The 23,239-nt window shown below is 34.2% G+C and overlaps 1 protein-coding gene across 1 annotated transcript; it reads right to left on the bottom strand.

The window, feature by feature from the left end:
• Window positions 1–3,630: 3,630 nt before the first annotated feature.
• LOC107898206 (uncharacterized) lies at window positions 3,631–5,284 on the bottom strand. The gene is made up of 3 exons (XM_016823738.1): window positions 5,094–5,284; window positions 4,593–4,899; window positions 3,631–4,476 (listed from the first exon to the last, which is right to left on the bottom strand). The coding sequence occupies exons 1-3, from the start codon at window positions 5,282–5,284 to the stop codon at window positions 3,631–3,633; spliced, it is 1,344 nt and encodes a 447-aa protein (XP_016679227.1).
• Between the last annotated feature and the right edge of the window lie 17,955 nt (window positions 5,285–23,239).

Genomic DNA, 23,239 nt, shown 5'->3' with positions numbered 1-23,239 from the left:
TAGGTTTACTCAAGTGAGGAGTATAACCACTTACTGATAGTTAGAAACTTGCAGCACATGAACAGCAACGTATAGAACGAAATAACTAATGAGTGATATCCGGCCAAGAGGTAAAAAGGAGAAAGAAACTTGACAGAGACAAACCGATGAAAATAAAAGGTTATTTGGCCAAAGAAGAAGAAAAGAAGAGAAGAGAAATTTGACCGATAGAGAAGAGAAGAGGGAAAGAGAGAGAAGAGGATTCGGTCAACAAAAGGAGAGGGAAAAGATAGAAGGAATAAGTAGAAAAGAAAAGTGCACAATCCCGAGACAAAAATTGGCACTGAAAACGAATAGGTGAAAAATGAAATTGAACCAAATACCGAATAACTTTAGTACCTAAAGACCAAATTCGGCAAATGCTCCCCAAAAAGCTCTTCCAAAAGCCGAAAATAACACACTTTTTCTCCCTAGCCAAATTCTCAATGTTGGAATACCCCAAACGACACACACTTCCCCCTCTCATCAAATTCCTTAATTTTCTCCTAAGAATACTCCCCTTATCCCTTATTGATTTTCTCCACCACTTCCTCATCAACTCCCCCAACCACTCCATTCAAATTCCACAGCATTTCAGTCAAACTCAACCACCTCACAGCACAGGTGATAAAAATAAACACTACACAGTGCAGCTCAGGACTCGAACGTTAAACCTTAAGAGTACTTCACACACCACTTACCACTGGACCAATTGGCTCTTTGTGTTATAAAACAAGCACAAATATTAATAATGCCTATATATCAGCGTCCAGATTCATTTAAGGGAAAAACTAAAAATTCTGACACTCCCAAACACACCCAAATTACTTAACCACTGAAGCAAACAAGCAATTTGTGACAAATCATGCAAAAATTAAATACTTGAATTTTGGGGCGTTACAACTCTACACCCTTAACAAAATTTCAGCCTTGAAATTTACCTGGTCAGAATAGGTGAGGGTATTGATGTCACATCGCATTTTCGGGTTCCCATGTGGCTTCTTTTGATCTGTGGTTACGCCAAAGCACATTGACTAAAGGAATAAATTTCTTCCTCATTACTTTAACTTCACGGTCCAATATCTACACTGGCTCCTCTTCGAAGGTCAGATCTTGCCTAACCTCGATCTCCTCAACTGGTACTATGTGTGTGGGATCAGAGCGATAACACCTTAGCATGGAGATATGAAACACATCGTGAATCCGGTCTAATTCTGGAGGCAACTCAAGTTGATATGAAACCGGTCCCACACGCTTCAGTATACGGTAAGGCCCAATGAACCTAGGCTAAGCTTACCTTTCCGACCAAACCTCAATATCTTTTTTCCATGGGGAATCCTTGAGAAAAACGTAATCCTCCACAAAATACTTAATCTCCTGGCATTTAAGATCTGCATAAGACTTCTGCCTATCAGATGCTTCCTTCAACCCTTCTCGAATCAGTTTTACCTTCTCTTCGGTATTAGAAACTAACTCTGGCCCCAGAACTCGACGTTCGCCTAGCTCAATCCAACAGGTAGGAGTACGACACCTATGACCATATAACGCCTCGTACGGTGTCATTTGAATACTGGACTGGTAGCTATTATTATACGTAAACTCTGCTAACGGTAAATAATCTTCCTAGTTGCCTCGAAAATCCATTACACAACACCTTAACACATCCTCTAGTATCTGAATCACCCTCTCTGACTGACCATCAGTCTGGGGATGAAACGCAGTGCTAAAGTCCAATCTTAAACCCAAAGCCTCGTGTAATTTCTTCCAAAACTAAGACGTAAAGTGAGGATCTTTATCTTATATAATAGAAACTGGTACCCCATTCAGTCTTACAATCTTAGCCACATACAGTTTAGCCAACTTCTGCAGAGAGTAATCAATACGGACTGGTATGAAATGAGCAGATTTAGTCAATCGATCTACAATAACCCATACTGAATACTTCTTAGTAGACGTAAAGGGCAGCCCACTTACAAAATCCATGGTTACCCTCTCCCACTTCCAAAGTGGAATCTTAACTGGCTATAATAATCCTGAAGGTAACTGATGTTCAGCCTTCATTTCCTGACAAGTTAAACACTTACCCACAAAATCAATAACTTCACACTTAAAACTAGGCCACCAATATAACTCACGAAGGTCACGGTACATTTAATTCCCACCAGGATGCATAACAAAATGACTACTGTGTGCCTCTCATAGAATAGACTGCCTCAAATCATTATCCCTCGGTACATAGACTCTCCCACGGAAACACAACTCTCATTCCCTATTCAACCCAAAATCTAAATTTTACCCATTCTCAACCTGATAGAAACGAGGAACCAGTAACTCATCCAACAACTGTTTACCCTTAATATGTTCAGTCCACGTCAGTCTAACTTGTAGCTTAACCAACAAGCTACCATCATCAAACAAGCTGAGACGAGCAAACATCGCTCTTAAATCAGACACAGCCCTACGGTTTAGTGCGTCCGCTACCACGTTAGCCTTACCAGAATGGTATTCAATTGAGCACTCATAGTCCTTAAGCAGCTCTATCCATCTCCGCTGCCTAAGATTGAACTCCTTCTGAGTGAGGAGGTACCTAAGACTCTTGTGATCTGTGTAAATAATACACTTTTCACCGTAGAGATAATGCCTTCAAATTTTCAGTGCGAATACCACCACAGCTAACTCCAAGACATGAGTAGGGTAATTCGCCTCATGAGGCTTAAGCTGACGAGACGCATAAGCAACCACCTTACCCTCCTGCATCAGCACACAACCCAAACCAACGTGTGATGCATCACTGTAGACAGTGAATTCCTTCCTAGACTCTGGCTGTATTAAGATAATGGCCTCAGTCAGAACTTTCTTCAATTTCTCAAAACTTTTTTGCTACTTATTAGTCTAACTAAACGGTACTCTTTTTCGCAGCAACTTAGTTAGAGGCACAGCAATCAAGGAAAACCCCTCGACAAAATGTCTGTAATACCTTGGCAAACCCAGAAAACTTCGAATCCTAAATACGGTCTTAGGTGGTTTCCATTCCAGTACAGCTTCAATTTTTCAAGGGTCAACCCTAATCCCCTCAGCAAACACCACGTGACCCAAAAATGTCACTTCTCGCAACCAGAACTCACACTTACTAAACTTAACGTACAATTGCTTCTCCGTTAAAATCTACAGGACAATTCAAATATGAGCATCATGTTCATCATCAGTTCCCGAATACACCAAGATATCGTCTATAAATACCACCACAAACTGATCCAAATAGGGCTAGAATACTCGAATCATTAGGTCCATGAAGGCAACTGGTGCATTCGTCAGCCCAAACAGCATTACTAGGAACTTGTAATGACCATAATGAGTCCTAAACGCAGTCTTATACACATCAGCCTCCTTAACTATCAACTGATGGTACCCAGAACGAAGATCTATTTTGGAGAAAATCGATGCTCCTTGCAACTGATCAAATAAATTATCTATCCTCGACAAGGGATACTTATTCATGATAGTCAATTTATTCAATTACCGATAGTCGATGCACATGCGCATAGCCCCATCCTTTTTCTTTACAAACAACACTGGTGCTCCCCACGAAGACACACTAGGTCGAATAAATCCTCAATCAAACAGTTCTTGGATTTGAGCTTTTAACTCTACCAGTTCATTCGGTGCCATCCTACAAGGGGCGATAGACACTAGAGCCGTTCCTGGCAGAAGCTCAATTCTAAATTCAACTTCGCTGCTCGGAGGCAACCAATGGATCTCATCAGGAAAAACATTAAAAAAATCCTTAACAGTTCTGACATCCTCAACAGAAGGACCCTCAGAATCAGATACACCAATATAAGATAGAAACGCTTCACAACCCTTGCGAACCAATTTTTCGGCCCTTAATGCAGAAATCACATTAGATAGAAAATCCCTTCGCTCCCCAATCACAGCCACCTCCTCATCCTCAATAGTCTTTAATACTATACGCTCAGCAGCACAATCCAAACTTGCACGATGTTTAACCAACCAATCCATCCCCAAGATTAGGTCGAATTCACCAAACGGTAGTTCCATCAAATCTGCTAGAAATATAACTGTTTGAACCTCTAGGGGCACATCTCTGAACAACTTGTTTACTCTTACTGCTTGTCCAAGTGGACTTAACACAGTCATCTCATTAACAGTACTCTCACACATGATACCCAAGGTGCCAGACACAGTGCACGCAATGTATGAATGCATAGACCCTATATCAATTAAAGCAGTGTAAGGTAAATTATGAATTAGGAACGTACCAGTTATAACATCTAGAGCGTCACTATCCTCTCGGCGACGAGCAATAGAAACCAGTGATGGCTGCCTCACCTCACTGTTACCAACACATCTACCTAACATTTTAAGACCTCGTCCTACACCATTTCCACCTCTAACCTGTCCACGGCTTCTCAGTGGCTGCTGACCACCTCTCACTGGCTGAAAAAAACCCTGACCTACAGCTTGTATCTGAGTAGGCCTCTAGAGACAATCCTTAACTTGATGCTCCTTAGACCCACATCTGAAACATTCCCCAATCTTCTTCCAACACTCACCAAGATGATGTCTACAGTCAGCACAAGGCTATAGTCTTGCAACAGAAACTCTAGCTCAGACTGGCCAATCAAACCTAGCCTTTTTTTAGGCCTTCCAGAAGAACTTGAGGGTTCTGAATCCCTCTTAAACCTGCCCTTATCTTTCTCATGGTTCTGGCACTCAGAGCGCTTCACATCCTCGGCGATTTTGGCCTTTTCAATTAGGGCAGCAAAATCTCGCTCCCTCGGTAGAGCTATCAGTACTCGCAAATTATCCCAGAGGCCGTCTTCAAATCGCACATAGCGTTCATACTCAGTCGCAGAAACTCTGCCTCATATTCAGCCACAATTTTATTTCCCTAGATCAGATTCAAAAATTCCTTTCTTCGGGCTTCCACATAACTTGCGCCCACATACTTTCCTTGAAATGCCGACTTAAAGAAATCTCATGTTAATTGATCGGCCTTAGTACCTTCTCTCACAGTAAGCCACCACTGATAGGCTTCATCTCATAGCAAAGACACTGCACCTTTTAGCTTTTTCTCAGAAGTGCAGTCGAAATCATTCATTATTCTCTCCGTGGCTTCCAACCAATATTCAGCCACATTAGGGGCTACTCCGGAAATACCCCTAAAAATTTCTACTCCATTCGACTGGAGTCGTTCTGAAATTGACCCACGGCCCATAGCACCTGTACTGGTCCCTATGACCATTTTCAGAATACGGAGCACAACTTGGGATAGTGCATCATCCCCAGCCGCTCGATCAAATGATCCTATCTCATTCACCGGTGAAGTTGGTGCTCATCTAGCCCTAACATTAGGCATGTGGCTCGATGCCAAAGACCCAACCCTAACACTCCCTCGGCCTCTACCACGGCCTTGAGTACCCCTCCCAAGAGTACCTCTAGTGCTCATATAGAATAACGTATAATCTGTTTACAAAGTTTTATGCATTAGTTAGTAGTTCCAGTAATTATTAACAGATGTCTTATAAGAAACAATAATCAAAGTTTGTTTTCGTAACTCAAGAGTCTACCTACAGTTTTCGTTTTCCTACAGTCTCAGTTTTCCCTAACTGAAGAGTTTCAGTACAGTCCTACTATCTATAGTAATCTTTCAATATTTTTCAGTTTAAGCAGTCTACAGTATATAGAAACTTACAGATTCAGTGCTGTAGACTCGGTGCCACACTTGTAACCTTCAAAAATAATTCAAAATAGTTTTCCATAAATTCCACATATTTCCAAACCCATTCTACAACCGAGTTTTGCAACCTGACTCTGATACCACTAAATGTAGCACCCAAAACCTGACCTAGACGGGTCGGATCTGGTGTGTTACCTTGAAGCGTCTTTCTAAAGATTGGACTCATTGGTAAAAATTTGTTTCCCAGTTCAACATTAACTTCTTTGTTATTAAAATAAAAAAAAATGTTTGTCTTGTTATCAGATATTGTTTTAATAAGTTGGTTATAAATCGCGGAAGTTTTTTTTTAACTCTATTGCTTAAAAACCCGTGAATTTAAAAAATAGTAATTATTTAAAACTCGTCTTCTCCTAACTAGAAGTTTAAAATGTTTAAGTAAGACCTCAATTAAAAATTTAAACCAATTTAAAGGCCTTATTACGTAAACAAAAACCCAACTTATAATTTAAATTAAAATAAACACAAATGTGAGCGGCAGTGTTTGTGTGGCCGTCTCCGAGTCCCTCGCAGCACTGAATCGCCTATGGTTGAGGATTACCTACACAGTTAAAGGAGATGGTGAGTTTACGAAACTCAGTGTGGAATCCCTTATCAGTCAATCAGTATACAACATGCAGTAGCAGTCTGGGCCTGGGCCCTATACAACAACAGTGTGGGACTTAGCCCAATACAGTAATAGTGTGTGGGCCTTAGCCCAAAACAGTAACAGCGCAACGCAATATGCAACCCATCCCAATCCAACCAACATACCACTCCGTACCACCAACACACCATGTGGGGATAAAATCGACCCACTCAGCCAACACACTAATATCACAGAAAGTTGTCAGTAATAGTGATGCAGCAAAGCTGCCAGTAACAGTAATGCAGCAAAGCTGCCAACAACAGTATATGTGGCAAAGCCACCAATACAATATACTTCCCCTATATTAGAATCCCAACCCCAAGCAATATGTCATGTAATAAATCATATGTGTATGCAGTATGTCATACTCAGTAATAGTCATTTATATATATCATAGAGCAAATCGGTCATACAAATATTTCAACTCCTAGAGGTATAACAGTCATTTTACCCTTCGAGGATATTTCGATCATTTTAAGCCCCTTACGGCCTAATCCCATGAAAGCGCTCATGGAGGCCTCTACAATCTAACACCGTGTTTCGTGGGCTCGGTTTACCACATGAGCGTTTGGACACCCATATGATCTCAGTGCCGTCTTTTTTAGCTTTTCAGCTTTTGTAGATTTGCACTTGAAAGGGTGTGATTACACATATGTTTATGAGAAAAGTGTTATTTCCACGTACGCCCACCTAGAAACAAACACGTCCCCAAAGTTAGTCCATTAGTAGCTAGGGTAAAAACACCCTCTTATAACGCTTAATCCAAAAAAAACACCCTCCTACCTCCAAAGAACGTTGAGCACAAAGGTTACATTTTTATTTCAGATCACCTACAAACCACCACTCCTCGAAGGAGATCCTAAGACCGCAACGAGTAACATCATAAGAAAAAAAAATCAACCATAGGCAATCAAATAGTAAAGAAAAAGAGTACTCGGCTATGGGGATAAGAAAATAAGAGAGTAGGTTTACTCAAGTGAGGAGTATAACCACTTACCGATAGTCAAAAACCTGCAGCACAAGAACAGCAACATATAGAATGAAACAACTAATGAGTGATATTCGACCAAGAGGTAAAAAGGAGAAAGAAACCTGATAAAGACAAACTGATGAAAATAAAAGGTTATTCGGCCAAAGAAAAAGAAAAGAAGAGAAGAGAAATTTGACTGACAGAGAAGAGAAGAGAGAAAGACAGAGAAGAGGATTCGGTCAACAAAAGGAGAGGGAAAAGAAAAAAAGAATAAGTGGAAAAGAAAAGTGCACAAACCCGAGACAAAATTTGGCACCGAAAGCGAATAGGTGAAATACAAAACTGACCCAAATACCGAATACCTTTAGTACCTAAAGACCAAATTCAGCAAATGCTCCCCAAAAGTCGAAAATAACACACTTTTTCTCCCTAGCCGAATTCTTAATGTTGGAATACCACAAAAGGTACACACTTCCCCCTCTCATCAAATTCTTTAATTTTCTCCTAAGAATACTCCCCTTATCCCTCCTTGATTTTCTCCACCACTTCCTCCTCAACTCCCCCAACCACTCCATTCAAATTCCACAGCATTTCAGTCAAACTCCACTCCCTCACAACAAGGTGATAAAAATAAACACTCCACAATACAGCTCAGGACTCAAACCTCAGACCTTAAGAGTACTTCACACGCCACTTACCACTGGACCAATTGGTTCTTTGTGTCATAAAACAAGCAAAAATATTAATAAGGTCTATATACCAACGTCCAGATTCATTTAAGGAAAAAACTAAAAATTCTGCCAAGGCCAAGACTTGAACCCAAGCTCCTCAAACACTCCCAAACACACCCAAATTACTTAACCACTGAAGCAAACAAGCAATTTGTGACAAATCATGCTAAAGTTAAAGACTTGAATTTTGGGGCGTTACGAAACCTTTTCTCAGGTTAGATTTTTGTGGATGATTATTTCTTTAGGGCGGAGAGTTGTAATATCCCACTTTTCAATGGTGTCAGAAATAGTGGTTTCGAGACCATAATTTTGGCTAATAAGCTCGTATTTTATAAGTATTTAATATTTTTTAGGGTTGTGTGATTATCGTACTAAGATTTGGTCAACTAATTTTATTGTTTACTTAGTTAATTTAGGAAAGATGACTAATTTGTAAAAGTCAGAAAGTCTAATCATAATTGAATTGTAATGATTTGATGGCTTAACTATCAAACGAGAAAGGACTTATGTACTAATTAGACCATAGTGATATAGATTGGCGGTTAAGGGCTTTTAAATTGTTAAAATGTATGTTTGTTAAAAAGTGTAAAATTGTAATTAAATAAAATTAAACTAAAGAATAATAAAAATAAAATATACATCATGTTCTCTAAGGGCTCTTCCACCGATAATCAAGAGGGAAATCTCAATTTTTGTTGCTTAAGGTTTGATCATCCCGAATTTCTTGCATGTAAGCCCGTTTTAAACATGTTTCTTGTAATGTTTATGTTTTTTAGATCGTTGCAACTAGGTCTAACTAACTCGTAGCTTCGTTTTTGAAACTGTTAAGGATTTCATATTTTCACATTAATAATTCTTAGTAATTCTTGATATTAAATAGTGAATTTGTAGTATTGGTTGTTGATTAAGATTATTTTGTAAAGTGATCTTTGTTAGCTTTTAGTTAAATGATTAAATTGATACAATATTAAAATTTAAATGGAAATCTTGTGAATTATGAATAATTAGGGATTGTACAAGTTTAGAATGAAATTCAGCTAGCATGGAAAATTGTTAAATTTGGAATTTTGGGTTAGAGACTAAATTGTGTGGAATGTAAAAGTTCAGGGAAAATGTGTAAGTAATGAAAACTTAAGGGTCACATGCATAGAAATAGTTTGATAATGCTTGTGAATTTAATAAGTTGAATTAAATTACTATATAGATCAAGAACCGAGTCAAAAAGACAATAACCGGGGAAAAGGAAAAATTACGGAGTAGTTTAGAACGTAACATATGTTCCAATTACTCCACCATGCTGCACAAAGATGGATCCTCAAAGAATGTTCGAAATATATATTAGTTATAAATCCCCTTCTATAATGAACCAACGATAGGAAACCTATCCATGAATTGGTTTGTCGATATTCATTTTGTAACACCCCTAACCCGTATCCATCGCCAGAATAGGGTTATAGAGCATTACCGGAGTTTACAAATTAATTTACAAACATTTCATTTCATCAAGCAATCATATTTATAACCAATCAAAATCAAAAAATTAATGAGCTAACGTTGGCCAATTTAACTTATACATGCCATTATAACCAGAATCAAATCATCCAAAATTACCGATAGAACCAATGGATAGTGTGATATATCTCCGATAAGCTTCCAACCCAATCGAGCTTCCAATAATCATTTCAATGCATCTAATAATTATACATATTACCAATAATAATTCAATTCCAATAATAAAACACATATTTATATAATATTCATCACCAAATAACATTCACTTTAATTAAAATTATACAGAATATAGTTCATATGAACTTACCAGGCTAAATTGCAGAAATACCAAAATTCAGGGACATTTTGGTAATTTTCTATTTGACTCGAATTTCCACCCAATCTTGATCTAAATTAATATTTTATTAAATTATTAATTTAAATAATAAAACAATTCATTTCATGCAATTTGTTCACTTTTTGACATTTTTACAAATTTACCCTTAAAATTTTACTTTTATTCAATTTAGTCCCTGAACCTAAAACATTCAAATTAATCATTTTTAATGAAAACTCATGCTAGTTGAATAATCATATATTTTTCCTCCTCCTCCTCTCCATTCCACATCCTTAATATATATAACATGCTTATATGTAACATTATCTATAATTTCACTATTTATTTATATGTTCATTCAAAGCTGTTCACTTGATGAATAGTCACTAAATTATTTATATCTTGAGCCACGGAACTCAAAATTAAGATCCACTGAATTTATATTAAACTAGACTCACATATCTTCTTACCACAAAATTTTTAAAATTTACGGTTTAGCCAATAAGTGCAGTTTATTCTTTAAAGTCGTCCTTGTTCTGGAGTCTAACAGTTTCGACCCTTCTTCACTAAAAATTAATTATCTCATCATACAGGATTTGGATGATGTTACCTTTTGTTTTTATTGAAAATATACTCATTAAGGATTTAAAAATATAAATTTATGCCACTAATTATTTTTCTCAAATTTTTGATGATTTTCCAAAGTCATAATAGGGGAACCCGAATTCATTCTGACATTGTCTCACAAAATTTATTATATCTCATGATTTACAATTCCATTACTTACATAGTTTCTTCTATGAGAAACTAGACTCAATAAAATTTAATTTAATATTTTTTTCATCCTCTAATTCAATCTCCACAATTTATGGTGAATTTTCAAAGTTAACCTACTGCGCTGTCCAAAACTGTTTTAGTGCAAGATGTTGATTGCTAAGTTTATAACTCCCTTATTCCCTTTCTCTATAATATTTCTCATCACTTTCACTTATTTCCCTTCACTAATATATCAATAACATAAGACCTTATATAAGAAAACTCTACTATAACATCATTTCTATGCTTTTTCAATAATATCAAACTTAAAAATATATTGAAATCTTGATGTTCTTACCTTGTCCTATTAGTTTCAACCTTTAACTTGATTTTCTCTCTCCTCCAGCTTCTCCTTCTTGAATCTAACTTAATATTCTACCTCCCCATGGTCTCCTTTTTATCTTTCTCTCTTGATGGATATGGAAATTCTTTTGATTTCTAGGTGAAAATGGTGAATTTTTGGTGGAAGGACCAATTTGTAAAGAAAGCAAAACTTTCTTTCTTTTTCTCTTCTTCTCACATTGGTGCATGGGAAAAAATGGTGTGATGGTGATTCTTCATCTTCCTTTTCTTATATATATACTAAATAAAATAATAATAATATAATAAAATATTATTTAAAAATTAAATTAAAATATTAATAAACTAATATTTATTTAATCTAAAATATCTCCAACATATCATTGCCTTCTAGATTTCTCTCTCTTCTAATTGACCATTTTGCCCTTTATAATTTTTTTAAAATTCCATCCTTGAGTCATTACTTAATTTGGTAAAATTGCAATTTAGTCCCTCAAAATTCTTTACCTTTTCAATTTGGTCCTAATTCATTCATTTTCCTTAGTTTCTAGATTATTCTACCCTTAAAATATTTGCACTATTGGTCCTTCAAATTTTTCACATTTACACTTTACCCCCTCAAATTTTGAGTATTTACTCTTAATCAACAAAACTTTTCTCACTTTTGTGATTTAATCCTTTCTTGAATTAATGTATCATAATATACTTCCCAATGTTGCCATAACTTAAAATTTCCATTTTTGTCACTTTATTTCCTTATTTTACTATATTAAGGATACCTGCTTTCTTACAGTAGTAATTTTCGGGATATTACACATTTTGATGAAATAATGTTCCCAACATTAAAGGGAGAAAATAAATAGTTGGTAAAAGGTATTACATGGGATGCATCATTATTGTCTCATCTAGATCCTCGAACAAATTAACGTGAACTAGATGTTCAGAAGATAATTTATTTGTAAAATATTGTAGATCTACTATTAGATGTTTCAATTAACCTTAAAAGAGATACTAAATCTCATGTACTAGCTGAAAATGCTCCAACTTGTATTTATGTCATTGTAGGAAAATCTACTTGTTCAAATTAAAGTAAGCCATGCTTAAAGTGTGGTAGACCAATTTATTCCAAAGATAGAATCCTCATAAAACAAACAAAGTAAATGTTCTAAATGGTCATATTGTAGAGGTGAGTGCTGAAGAAAAGGCCAAAGACATAACTAATTAGAAAGCCCCAAAAACAGTTTAAGTATCTGAAAATAGCGATAATGAAGAGATCTCGATAAGTTATGTCACTACAGAAAAATATAGAATAAAAGTTATAGTGTCGATAAAACTTTTGCTTATAATATTGTTGCTGAAATAGAAAAATAAGGATATTAAACCTACATCTATTTAAGAATGTATAAATAGAGAAGATTGGTCAAATTGGAAAGACACGATTCAAACATAATTGAACTCACTTTCTAAACATGAGATTTTTGGAGCTCTAGTCCAAACACCTAAAGTTCTCAACCCTGTGTGATACAAGTGAGTATTTTTTATGAAAACAAAATGAGAAAAATGAAGTTGTGAGATATGAAGAACAACTTGTAGCACAAGGGTTTTCACAAAGGTCAGGTATTAATTATGAAGTGACATACTCTTCTGTGGTTGATGTAATCACATTTAGATATCTTATCCATCTGACAGTACATGAAAATCTTGAGATGCATCTAATTAATGTTGTTATAGTCTATTTTTATAGTTCTTTTGATAGTGAAATTCATATGAATATCCTTGAAGGATTTAAGATCTCAGAAGAATGCAAGGTTTCTTGGGAAAAATGTTCAATCAAATTATAGAAATCCTCATATGGATTAAAATAATCTAGACGTATGTTGTACAATCATTCGAGTATTTTTTAAAGGAAAGTTATAAAATTGATCTAATGTGTCATGTGTTTTAATAAAAAGAACTGGATCAAAAATCGTTATAATTGATGTTTATGTTGACAATTTAAATATTATTGAAACTTGTATGTTGGAAAAAAATTTGATTCGAAAATGATTTTCTTACACGGTGGAATATTAAAATTTTGAAAACCGAACCGGTTTGTAATATTTATAGAAATAAATTTTTTCTGAAATCATACCTATGTTTTTAGCTAGACAGATCCTTGTCATTCCTGGCTTTCAATCGAACGGGCTTCTCTGGTATTCTCGTACCATGAACTGCTTTGAGTGTGGCTTTGAACGAATTCGAATTAAGCATAGAACTAAAAATTATTTACTTTACTTTCAGTAGGAAAGAAAAATTCCTTCTCTAATAGAAACTGGCAGAGTTCTTACTTCAGAAAGAATTTATACGTAGAAAATAAATTCTCACTATTTTTGGGCAAAATAAAAATATCTCAAAGTTCTTTGTTTAGCCCTACCGGTGCCATCTATTTATAAGAAAAAGAAGTGAAACCCTTATTGAATTAGTAGAAGCCTATTTCAATAGAAAAAACAAAATCCTCATTCAACTAGGAGAGAGTGGGGCTGCAACCATAGTTAAATATACTAGGGTTTGTCGTCCCATGTATTAACATAAGGGGCTTTTGGGCCTCTTCCATATCGGGTTCAATTATAACTGCTTCCTAGACTTGGAACCCATCACTTTATAATTCAATCCAACCCGATACATGTTTTTCTATTTCCCAAAATAAACATCATAAAATAATTAATTTTCCAATTAAATAATTTTCTTAATCTGATTCTAATTCTGTTAAAATCATAGCAATTTTATCATAAAAGAATCTATGAGAAAATATATTTAATATTTCTACATTCAACAGATTCACAATGACCAATTAATTTAACTTTATTTTTGAACTTCAATTAATAATTTAATAATTAAAAAAATCATAAATTTATTTTTCCAGGTCATTTCCATTTAGTGAGAAAACCATATTCATTTATGAATGTTTCCCATTTCTCCAACTTTACCATTTCTATTCATTTCTATTCATTTGATGCAACATGCAATTCATTTATGGTTTCAACGAACTAGTGGAGGGACTGATTGGACATATGTAATTAGGGCTCAAATGATTTATATTTAAGTTCTAGTTTTTCGCCTATTAATTATAAACTCATTTAGTCTCGAAGTCATTCCACTATAGTATCATCACTGAACTCTCCCTAATAGGATCCAATGACCTTGTCATAGTTGTGTTATCTTATAAGATATCCTTAATCTCCTTGGGATAAATTCGCTCTCCCAATATAATCCTATTTTATCTCATGGTAACCATTGCATCTTCATTCATGAAAAGTCAATTACTATTAAATAGTAATAAAGTCATTCATCACAAAGACAAACGACTCGTAGTCATGTTTACTTTTCCTCTATCATGTAATGCCAATAAGAAGATATCATTTACCCGAGCTTTGGGCTATGAATTCCACTATTGTGAATTATGCTACATATTAGAGAGGTCGTATACCCAATGCACCAGCTTTATGTTCTTTATTTATTTGAACTCAGACTTATACTTACATCAAAGTATACGAGTTATGCATACATAGTCCATCATCCACTTAGGATTAAGGTATGCCACACTTTGAACGTTACAAGTGAATAAATCCATAAAAAGATTCAGTATATATTTTCTTTTGGTCCAGTCTAATGTACTGTCAGTCCAGTCAATCACATCTATGTCTCTATCTTCTGGGAGTTATCTGCTCTGATTGTAACACCCCTAACCCGTATCTATCACCGAAACAGCGTTACAGAGCATTATCGGAGTTTTCGAATCAAACGAACAAAAAATTTCAAACATTTCAAATCATATCGATAATCATATTAAAACCAAACCAAGCCACACATCATTGTGCCAGGTCATGTACCCTTCGAAATAACCTCACACGCCCATGTGTCAGGTCGTGTAACAGCCTGACTTGCAACCCTTTGAAAGCTACAGAGGACACATAGTTGTGTTCTGACACACGGCTAAGACACAAGCTCGTGTCTCTACCGGTGTGGACGAAAAATAGGCCATTTCCAAGCCATTTTACTCACCCAACAAGAAATGTACCTACAAGCACATTTGCACACAATTACCAGCCATAACAGGGCACAAAAATCATACATATTCTAGCTATATACATCTGATATAATAAAAAACAACCAATATTTCCAAAGACACCTCAATGACTCTATCAAAACATGTACAACCATGTACTCAATTTGGCTAAAATAATCAACTAACTTCTACACATATTTACATCTATACATACCATTTAATTTACTTACCAAAACATACCAAATGGTGCTAACCAAGCCATTCAACTACTAGCATTAACATTCATATATGCAATTCACAACAAAGTACTAATTCACTACATTTCCAAACAAGACACATGACATAAATAATATGTAAATTCATTACTAACATTTCATCTTCCATTATTCATACACCTAACGAAATACAATTGCTAGCATAACAACTTAAATTCATCAACATTAAACCATTCATAAGCAATTGCATTCATACCAATTTATCAAGTCAAAAGATACATATGTACAACCTAGAAAACAAAGTGTCCAAACACACAACTTAGTGATTCACTTTTATACCAAAATAAACTAGACACATATACATATATCCTTATAGCCACATATACATGCCACAATCCCAAAAGATTTCAAAAGCTACTAATGATGATGGATAGTGTGAGCCAAAGTTTCGATCCATCCCAAGTCAGCAAAGTAATCTACAAAATGACACATAAACTCGTATAAGCTTATAAAACTTAGTAAGTACATTGCAATTTATTTAACTTAACATTAAATGAGTGAACCCCTATTTTACTTAATACATTTTATCGAAACATAACCACAGCACGAAAGTGCTATCAAGAGTACCGAAGTACAACAGGGGCATGTAAGTGCCATCAAGGGTACCGAAGTACAACAGGAGCACGTAAGTGTGATTAGGGGTACCGAAGTACAACAGGGGCACGTAAGTGCAATCAAATGTATAATTATATAATAATTAACTACTTGATTATAAAATAAAAATACATAAGGAAATCAAATGATATAATTTAATTACTATAAACTTACAACTAATTATTAAAAACGGAGTTAAAATTCATACCATACAATCCCAAAAGCTCAACTGAACTTTTAAGCTTCAAAAATGAGATTTTCCAAGCCTAATTTTGGTGGAGAAGAAAGCTCATGAAGATGAGCACTAAATTTCCTATTATTTGTTTTATGATTATTTTACTAATTACCATTTTAACCATAGTTTTTAACCTTTAAAATTTAACTAAACCATGTCCATTTTTTCCATTAACCATATCAATGGTATAATTACAACATAAAACCTCCAAACATTTAAATTCATAGCTAATAACTCCCTTTAATTTATAGAACTCAAGTTTTGCACCTTTTGTAATTTAATCCTTTTTATCGAATTAAGCATGCAAACGGTAAAATTTCTTAACGAAATTTTTATACGATACTACTAACATGTTGTAGACATTAAAATAATAAATAAATAGATATTCACACATCAGATTTGTGGTCCTAAAACTACTGTTCCGATTCCACTAAAAACGGGCTGTTACACTAATGCCCAAGACAACGCACCTTCCCAATTGGACTTGATAGACAACATATTAGTCTCTCAATTGGTTTGCTCATTTTCAATTAAACTAAGGACATGTTTAAGTTCATATAGTAATATAAGCAGTCTTTTCATATTACGATTCGATCACATAATATTGCTTAGTATTAGTGTAAACAATAGACAACTAAAGAGTCAATATTTATTTCTATTTTGCTTTGCATGCAAAAACCACATAAGGACATTATACAAAGTATATTAATTTAATCCATGAATTATTTTATTAACTTATTTGTTTGAAAAAATTACAAGTTTACAAACGAATATACTAGACTTTGGGCATCAGAGCCAACATTGTAGAAAGTCAAATTGCAATAATTTTTTTAGAGAAATAATTTCAGATGAAAGATCTCGAAAAAACAAAGTTTAGTCTCAACCTAAAAATCAAGCATTTAAAAGGTGGGATTCATATCCAACATTTATCATACGTAGAAAAGAACTTAAAGAAATTTTACATAAATAAAGCACATCAATTAAATACTTTAATGGTAGCTAGATCATTACATATGAATAAAGACTTCTTTCATCCTTGTGAAAATGATGTGTTGGGGTCAACCTAATTAAGCAACAAACAAGTAAAAATACTGGAAGAAATTGAGAAATTGGACACATAAATTTAACGTGGAAAAACTCCTCCAAAGAGGATAAAAAACCAAAAGCAAAGATAATTTTACTATAATGGAAAAAAAACAAATAGTACAAAATATGGAGATAAAAACTAAACCTTGAAACCCAAAAAATAAAGAACCTTCAAAATATAAATAAAAAATTCTCCAAAAAGTTTTATAATGTCTAATCTTTAATGGGTGTTTTTCTATTTCTAAGGTTGTAAAAGAGCCTATTTTTAGGACAAATTCGTAGGTCAAATAAATTATGCTAAATATATTATACTAATAAATACTAAATTTTCTAAAAAGAAAATATATTTTTTTAACTTTAACAATCTCCACCTTGACACAAATTCTTACAATGTCATCTTTGCCAAAGCTCGCCACGGGCCTATCTTGAACTATGTAGGGAATTAACTGAGTCAAATATGTGCTTAGAAGTTGGAAGACTTCTAGCTTTCGACTTGTGCACTGCCAAATCAAAACTAATGTGAGTCTGATTTTCACGAACACAGTGCCCTAACTTTTCAAAACCTACATTCAAAATAGAATCTCTCTTTAACGAAACGGTCATACATTTTTTCCTCTTATGACTAAGTTGCCTCCACTCCAAATGAGTTGACTTCGACTCCGTAACGGACGAGGGACGTCCAGTTTCACCGGCCATTGTAGAACCTTTTAGAATATAAAGATTGTCGGTCTTTTTACCTTTTAACAAAACGAGAGATCCACGAGACACCTTAATTTCACTTACTCGGTGTTGATTCTACAGCCTTTTGAGTCTAAAATACTCAAGAAGATGAGATATTTTCGTAAATTAGGTACATACTTGACATCTGAGAGTATCCTAATCATCCCATCATACATCCTAAATTTGACAGTACCAATACCAATTACCTTATTGGATGAATCATTTCTTATGTGCATAACTCCACCTTCAACCGAACTGTATATGGAGAAGCATTCTTTCTTGGGGCACATGTAGAAAAAACATCTCGAATCTAAGATCTGCTCGAACATAAGCTCGGAGCTATCGCTTGTAGACACTAATAAGAAATCATTACCGCTTTCATCGGCCAAATTAGCACCAGCTAAATCTTCCTCATTACTCTCAGTAGCTCTTTTATTTCTCAATTTACAATAATATGCTGCTTTGCTGTGACCTAACTTCTTACAATAGCGACACCTTTTGTCTCACTTCTTTGATGCTACCAAAATAGAAGCTTGCCTATCTGCCTTGTTATTCAAACCAAACTCATTGTCGAGTTTTTCTTTACTCAACAAATGACCCTTCACATCCTCGAATGAGAGTTTGTCTCTGCCAGAAATCAAGGTCTCCCTAAAAGACTTGTATGATGAGGGTAAATAGAACAATAATAGCATATTTTGATATTCATTGTCAATCTAAACCTAAACATTCTTTAAATCATTCAAAAGAGTAATAAATTGGCTAATGTGATCTCTAAGAAGCTCATATTCGTTAATGCGAAACATAAATAAACGTTTCAACACTAAATAGTTTGCTAGAGACTTAGTCGTATAAAGAGTTTATAACATTTTCCATAAGGCAGATGAGGTTTTCTCCATCAATACCTCCTACAATACCCTATTCGCAAGGCACAACTGAATTGCAGATAGGGCATTTTCATCAAGCTCTTCCCATTTTGTCTGATTTAGATTCTCAGGCTTTTTATCGATAGCGACCTTTTTCAGGCCGGTTTGAACTAAAATTTTCATCATCCGAACTTGTCACAGATTGAAATTTGTAACACCATCGAACTTCTCAATGTCAAACCTTATTGTTGTCATCTCTAAATGGTTGATCTATGAAAAATTGAACTAACTCTAATACCACCTGTTGGGGATCGACCTGATTAAATAACGAACAAGTAAAAAATAGCGGGATAAATTTAGAAATTTAACACACAAATATAACATGGAAAAACATCTTCAAAGAGGATAAAAAAAACAATGAGAAAAGATAATTTTACTATAATGGTAAAAGACCGAAGAGTACAAAAGATGGAGATAAAAATTAAACCCCAAAACTCGAAAATAAAGTACCCTTAAAACGTAAACCCAAAATTCTCCAAAAGTGTTATTAGTTCTAATCTTTAATGAATGTCTTTCTAAGGTGGTAAAAGAGTCTATTTATAGGCTAAATTTTGTAGGTCAAATAAATTATGCTAATAAATGCTAACTATATTTTACTAATAAATACTGAATCTTTTAAAAAGAAAATATTTTTGCTTAACTTGACTTGCAAGCAATATCTTATTTTAGTTAATAGGAATTTGGGTCACACAACTCTAATATGATGAATAGCTCATTGCTCCTGAAGCATAATATCTTAGTGTCATATATGCACTAATGTATCTTGCAAACAACACAAGACTTGATATAGTGTTTCAAAATTTAGCTCTTTTCCAACACGTAGACATTGGAATGGAATTAACCATATGTTTAGATATATTAGAAGAACAACTTGTATGGGCTTATTTTTCTTAAATGATTCACAATCTGGATATATTGAAGCTAGATTTTTTTTAGACTTGTCTAAGGACAATCCTAAAAGGGATATTTATTTACATAAGAAGGTAAAACCATATCATTGTGTTTAATGAAACAAACATTATTCTAGTTGTCACATCTTCAAAAATGTATAAATAATTGCAAAGCATTATTCTAGTCGAGACTGTGTTTGGCTAAGGCTAATGACCCAACATACTTAAAAGGTATGTAATTTACCTTTACAAGAAAATGCATCAACTATCGTATGTGAACATAATGCAGTGCGTATATCTAAATTAAAAAGATGACACATCAAAGGAGATATAACGAGATATATTTCACCAAAATTATTCTTCACTCATGATCTTGAGAAGAAAAGTGACATTGAAGTTCAAAAAATTCGTTCTAGTGATAATTCAGTAGTTTTGTTTACTGAGACATTACCGACTACAACATTTGAAAGGCTGGTATACAAAATTGCAATGCACCAATTCAAAGATATTAAGTGGCATTGTAATTAGAGGGAGTCTAGAAACATGTATCATTTTCCTTTAATCAAGGTTTTATCCTTTTGGGTTTTCTTGATAAATGTTTCTAACAAGGCAACTTATAGTGGACGATTGTGTACTATTTTCCTTCATTACGTTTTTATCCTACAAGATTTTTCCTAATAAAATTTTTAATGAGGGACATTTTTTTTAATAAACATCTTAGAGGAGTGTTATAAACCAATTAAATATGGATGTCCATAATTACCTTAAACTCCCCTCTTTAATTTATGAGAAAAAATCCCCTATTAAATTTTGACAATAAAATATGTAATAACATAAAGAAAATGGTTATTTATTACATATGTATTATAATAGCTGAACCCCATGTGATGGCCTCATGGCCAAGGGTGTTCACCACCCTAGGTGTGGCCTAGGTTCGAGTCGCATTTGTTGTTCGAGCTTTGCCTTATTATTGTAATTCATAAAAAAATAAAGCATAGTTAGTACACATTTAAACTAGAAATTAGAAAGATGAGTAAAAATTCTTGTAAAATATAAGACCTCTTCAAAATAAGCAAAAAAATATTCCTTCTCTTTGCTAAATATAAGTAATGAGAGTGGCCAAATATTACCAATTGAATCAGTTTATTGCTAACTCGTATACTAAACCATGTGTAAAGAATAATACTCTTACCATATATAATATATGTTTCAAAAAGCAATTAACTGAATGCAAGAAAACCTAAAAATAGAGGCATTGCAAGTAAAAATTAAATAAATAAATTCTCCCAAATATTATCTTTTATTTATTCTATAACATGTTTAATTTATTCTTATTTATGAATAGATTTTTGTTTTAGAGTCATGAACAGAGTTTTAATGGTTCATGAAAAATATTCAATTATGCATATATATGAGCATATTAATTTAATACATATGAACAAATTCATTTAATTTAAATCATACTTTCAGTCTACTCAATTTTAAGTAAACCAAGCTTATATACTATATTAAAATATTTTAACAAACATGAATCGAATACAAACCTACCAAAAACCTCAGTATAGACAAATTTTTATTTATCTAAACTCAATTTATTTACCATCTAATTTTGGCATGCAACAACCAACCAACCAATCAAGGAGTTGCAACTCATTAAAATTGAAGTATGTTAGGATTGACCATATTAAGCAATGAACAAGTAAAAAATAGCAGAAGAAATTGAGAAATTAAACATACAAATTTAACATGAAAAAATTATCTTCGAAGATGATAAAAAAATCACGGGTAAAGATAATTTTACTATAATGGTAAAAGAATAAAGAGTACAAAAGATGAAGATAAAAACTAAACTCTGAAACCCAAAAATAAAGAACCCTCAAAACGTAAACATAAAATTCTCCAAAAGTGTTATGAGTTCTAATCTTTTAATGGGTGTGTTTTCTAAGGTTGTAAAAGAGTCTATTTATAGGCTAAATTCGTAGGTCAAATAAATTATGCTAATAAATGCTAAATATATTATACTAATAAATACTAAATCTTCTACAAAGAAAATATATTTTGTTTAACTTGACTTGCAAGTAATCTCTTATTTTATTTAAAAGGAATTTGGGACACAAAACTCTAATAATCTCCACCTTGACATGAATTCTCACAACGCCATCTTTGCCAAAACCCGTCACGGGCCTATCTTGAACTATGTAGGGAATTAACTGAGTCAAATATGTGCTTAGAAGCTGGAAGACTTTTACCCTTCGACTTGTGCATTGTAAAATCAAAACTAATCGGGTCTGATTTTCACGAACACAGTGCCTTAACTTTTCAGAACCTACATCCAAAAGAGAACCTCTCTTCAACGAAACGGTCATACCCTTTCCCCTTATATGACCAAGTTGCCTATACTCCAAACGAGTTGACTTCGACTCCGTAATGGACAAGGGACGTTCGGTTTCATTGGTCACTGTAGAACCTTTCAGAATATAAAGATTGTCTGTCTTTTTACCTTTTAACAAAACTAGATCCCACGAGACAACTTAATGCAGCTTGACTCAATGTTGATTCTGCAACCTTTTAACTCTAACATACTCAAGGAGATGAGATTCTTACGTAAATTAGGTACATACATGACATCTGAGAGGGTCCTAATCGTCTCATCATGCATCCTAATTTTAATAGTACCAGTACCGATTACCTTATTGGATGAATCGTTTCCCATGCACACAACTCCACATTCAACCGAACTGTATGTGGAGAAGCACTTTTTGTTTGGACACATGTGGAAAGAACATCCCGAATCTAGGATTCAGTCAGACGTAAGCTCAAAGCTATCACTCATTGACACTAACAAGAAATCTTCCCCACTTTCATTGGCCAAATTAGCACCAGCTACATCTTCCTTATTACTCTCAGCAACCCTTTTATTTCTTAGTTTATAACAATCTGCTTTGACGTGACCGAACTTCTTACAATAGCGACACATTTTATTTCACTTCTTTGATGCTACCACAAAAGCTTGGCTATCTGCCTTGCTATCCGAACCAAACTCATTGTCGAGTTTGTCTTTACTCAAAAAATGACATTTCACATCCTTGAACAAGAGTTTGTTTCTACCATTAATTAGAGTCTCACTAAAAGACTTGTATGAAGAGGGTAAAGAGCACAATAATAGCATAGCTTGATCTTCATCGTCAATCTTAACCTCAACATTCTTTAAATCATTCAAAAAAGTAATAAATTGACTTTTATGTAAGAAGCTCACCTTTGTTTATACGAAATGTAAATATAGACGTTGTTTCAACACTTAACAGTTAGCCAGAGACTTAGTCGCATAAAGAGTTTCTAACCTTTTCCACAAGGCGGATGAGGTTTTCTCCATCAATACCTCCTACAATACCCTATTCGCGAGGCACAACTGGATTGCAGAC

This window comes from Gossypium hirsutum, chromosome D04, assembly GCF_007990345.1.
Source record: "Gossypium hirsutum isolate 1008001.06 chromosome D04, Gossypium_hirsutum_v2.1, whole genome shotgun sequence".
NCBI classification, from domain to species: Eukaryota; Viridiplantae; Streptophyta; class Magnoliopsida; order Malvales; family Malvaceae; genus Gossypium; species Gossypium hirsutum.
Note: the sequence above shows the minus strand (reverse complement) of the source record. Positions and strands in the feature narration are given on the sequence as shown.

Coding starts and splice junctions, on each gene's coding strand:
- LOC107898206 (XM_016823738.1), bottom strand. CDS start 5,284: ATGGTCATAGGGACCAGTACAGGTGCTATGGGCCGTGGGTCAATTTCA. Junction 4,900..5,093: donor AAAAAGCTAAAAGGTGCAGT/GTCTTTGCTATG, acceptor AATATGAGGCAG/AGTTTCTGCGACTGAGTATG. Junction 4,477..4,592: donor TGACTGTAGACATCATCTTG/GTGAGTGTTGGA, acceptor GGTTTTTTTCAG/CCAGTGAGAGGTGGTCAGCA.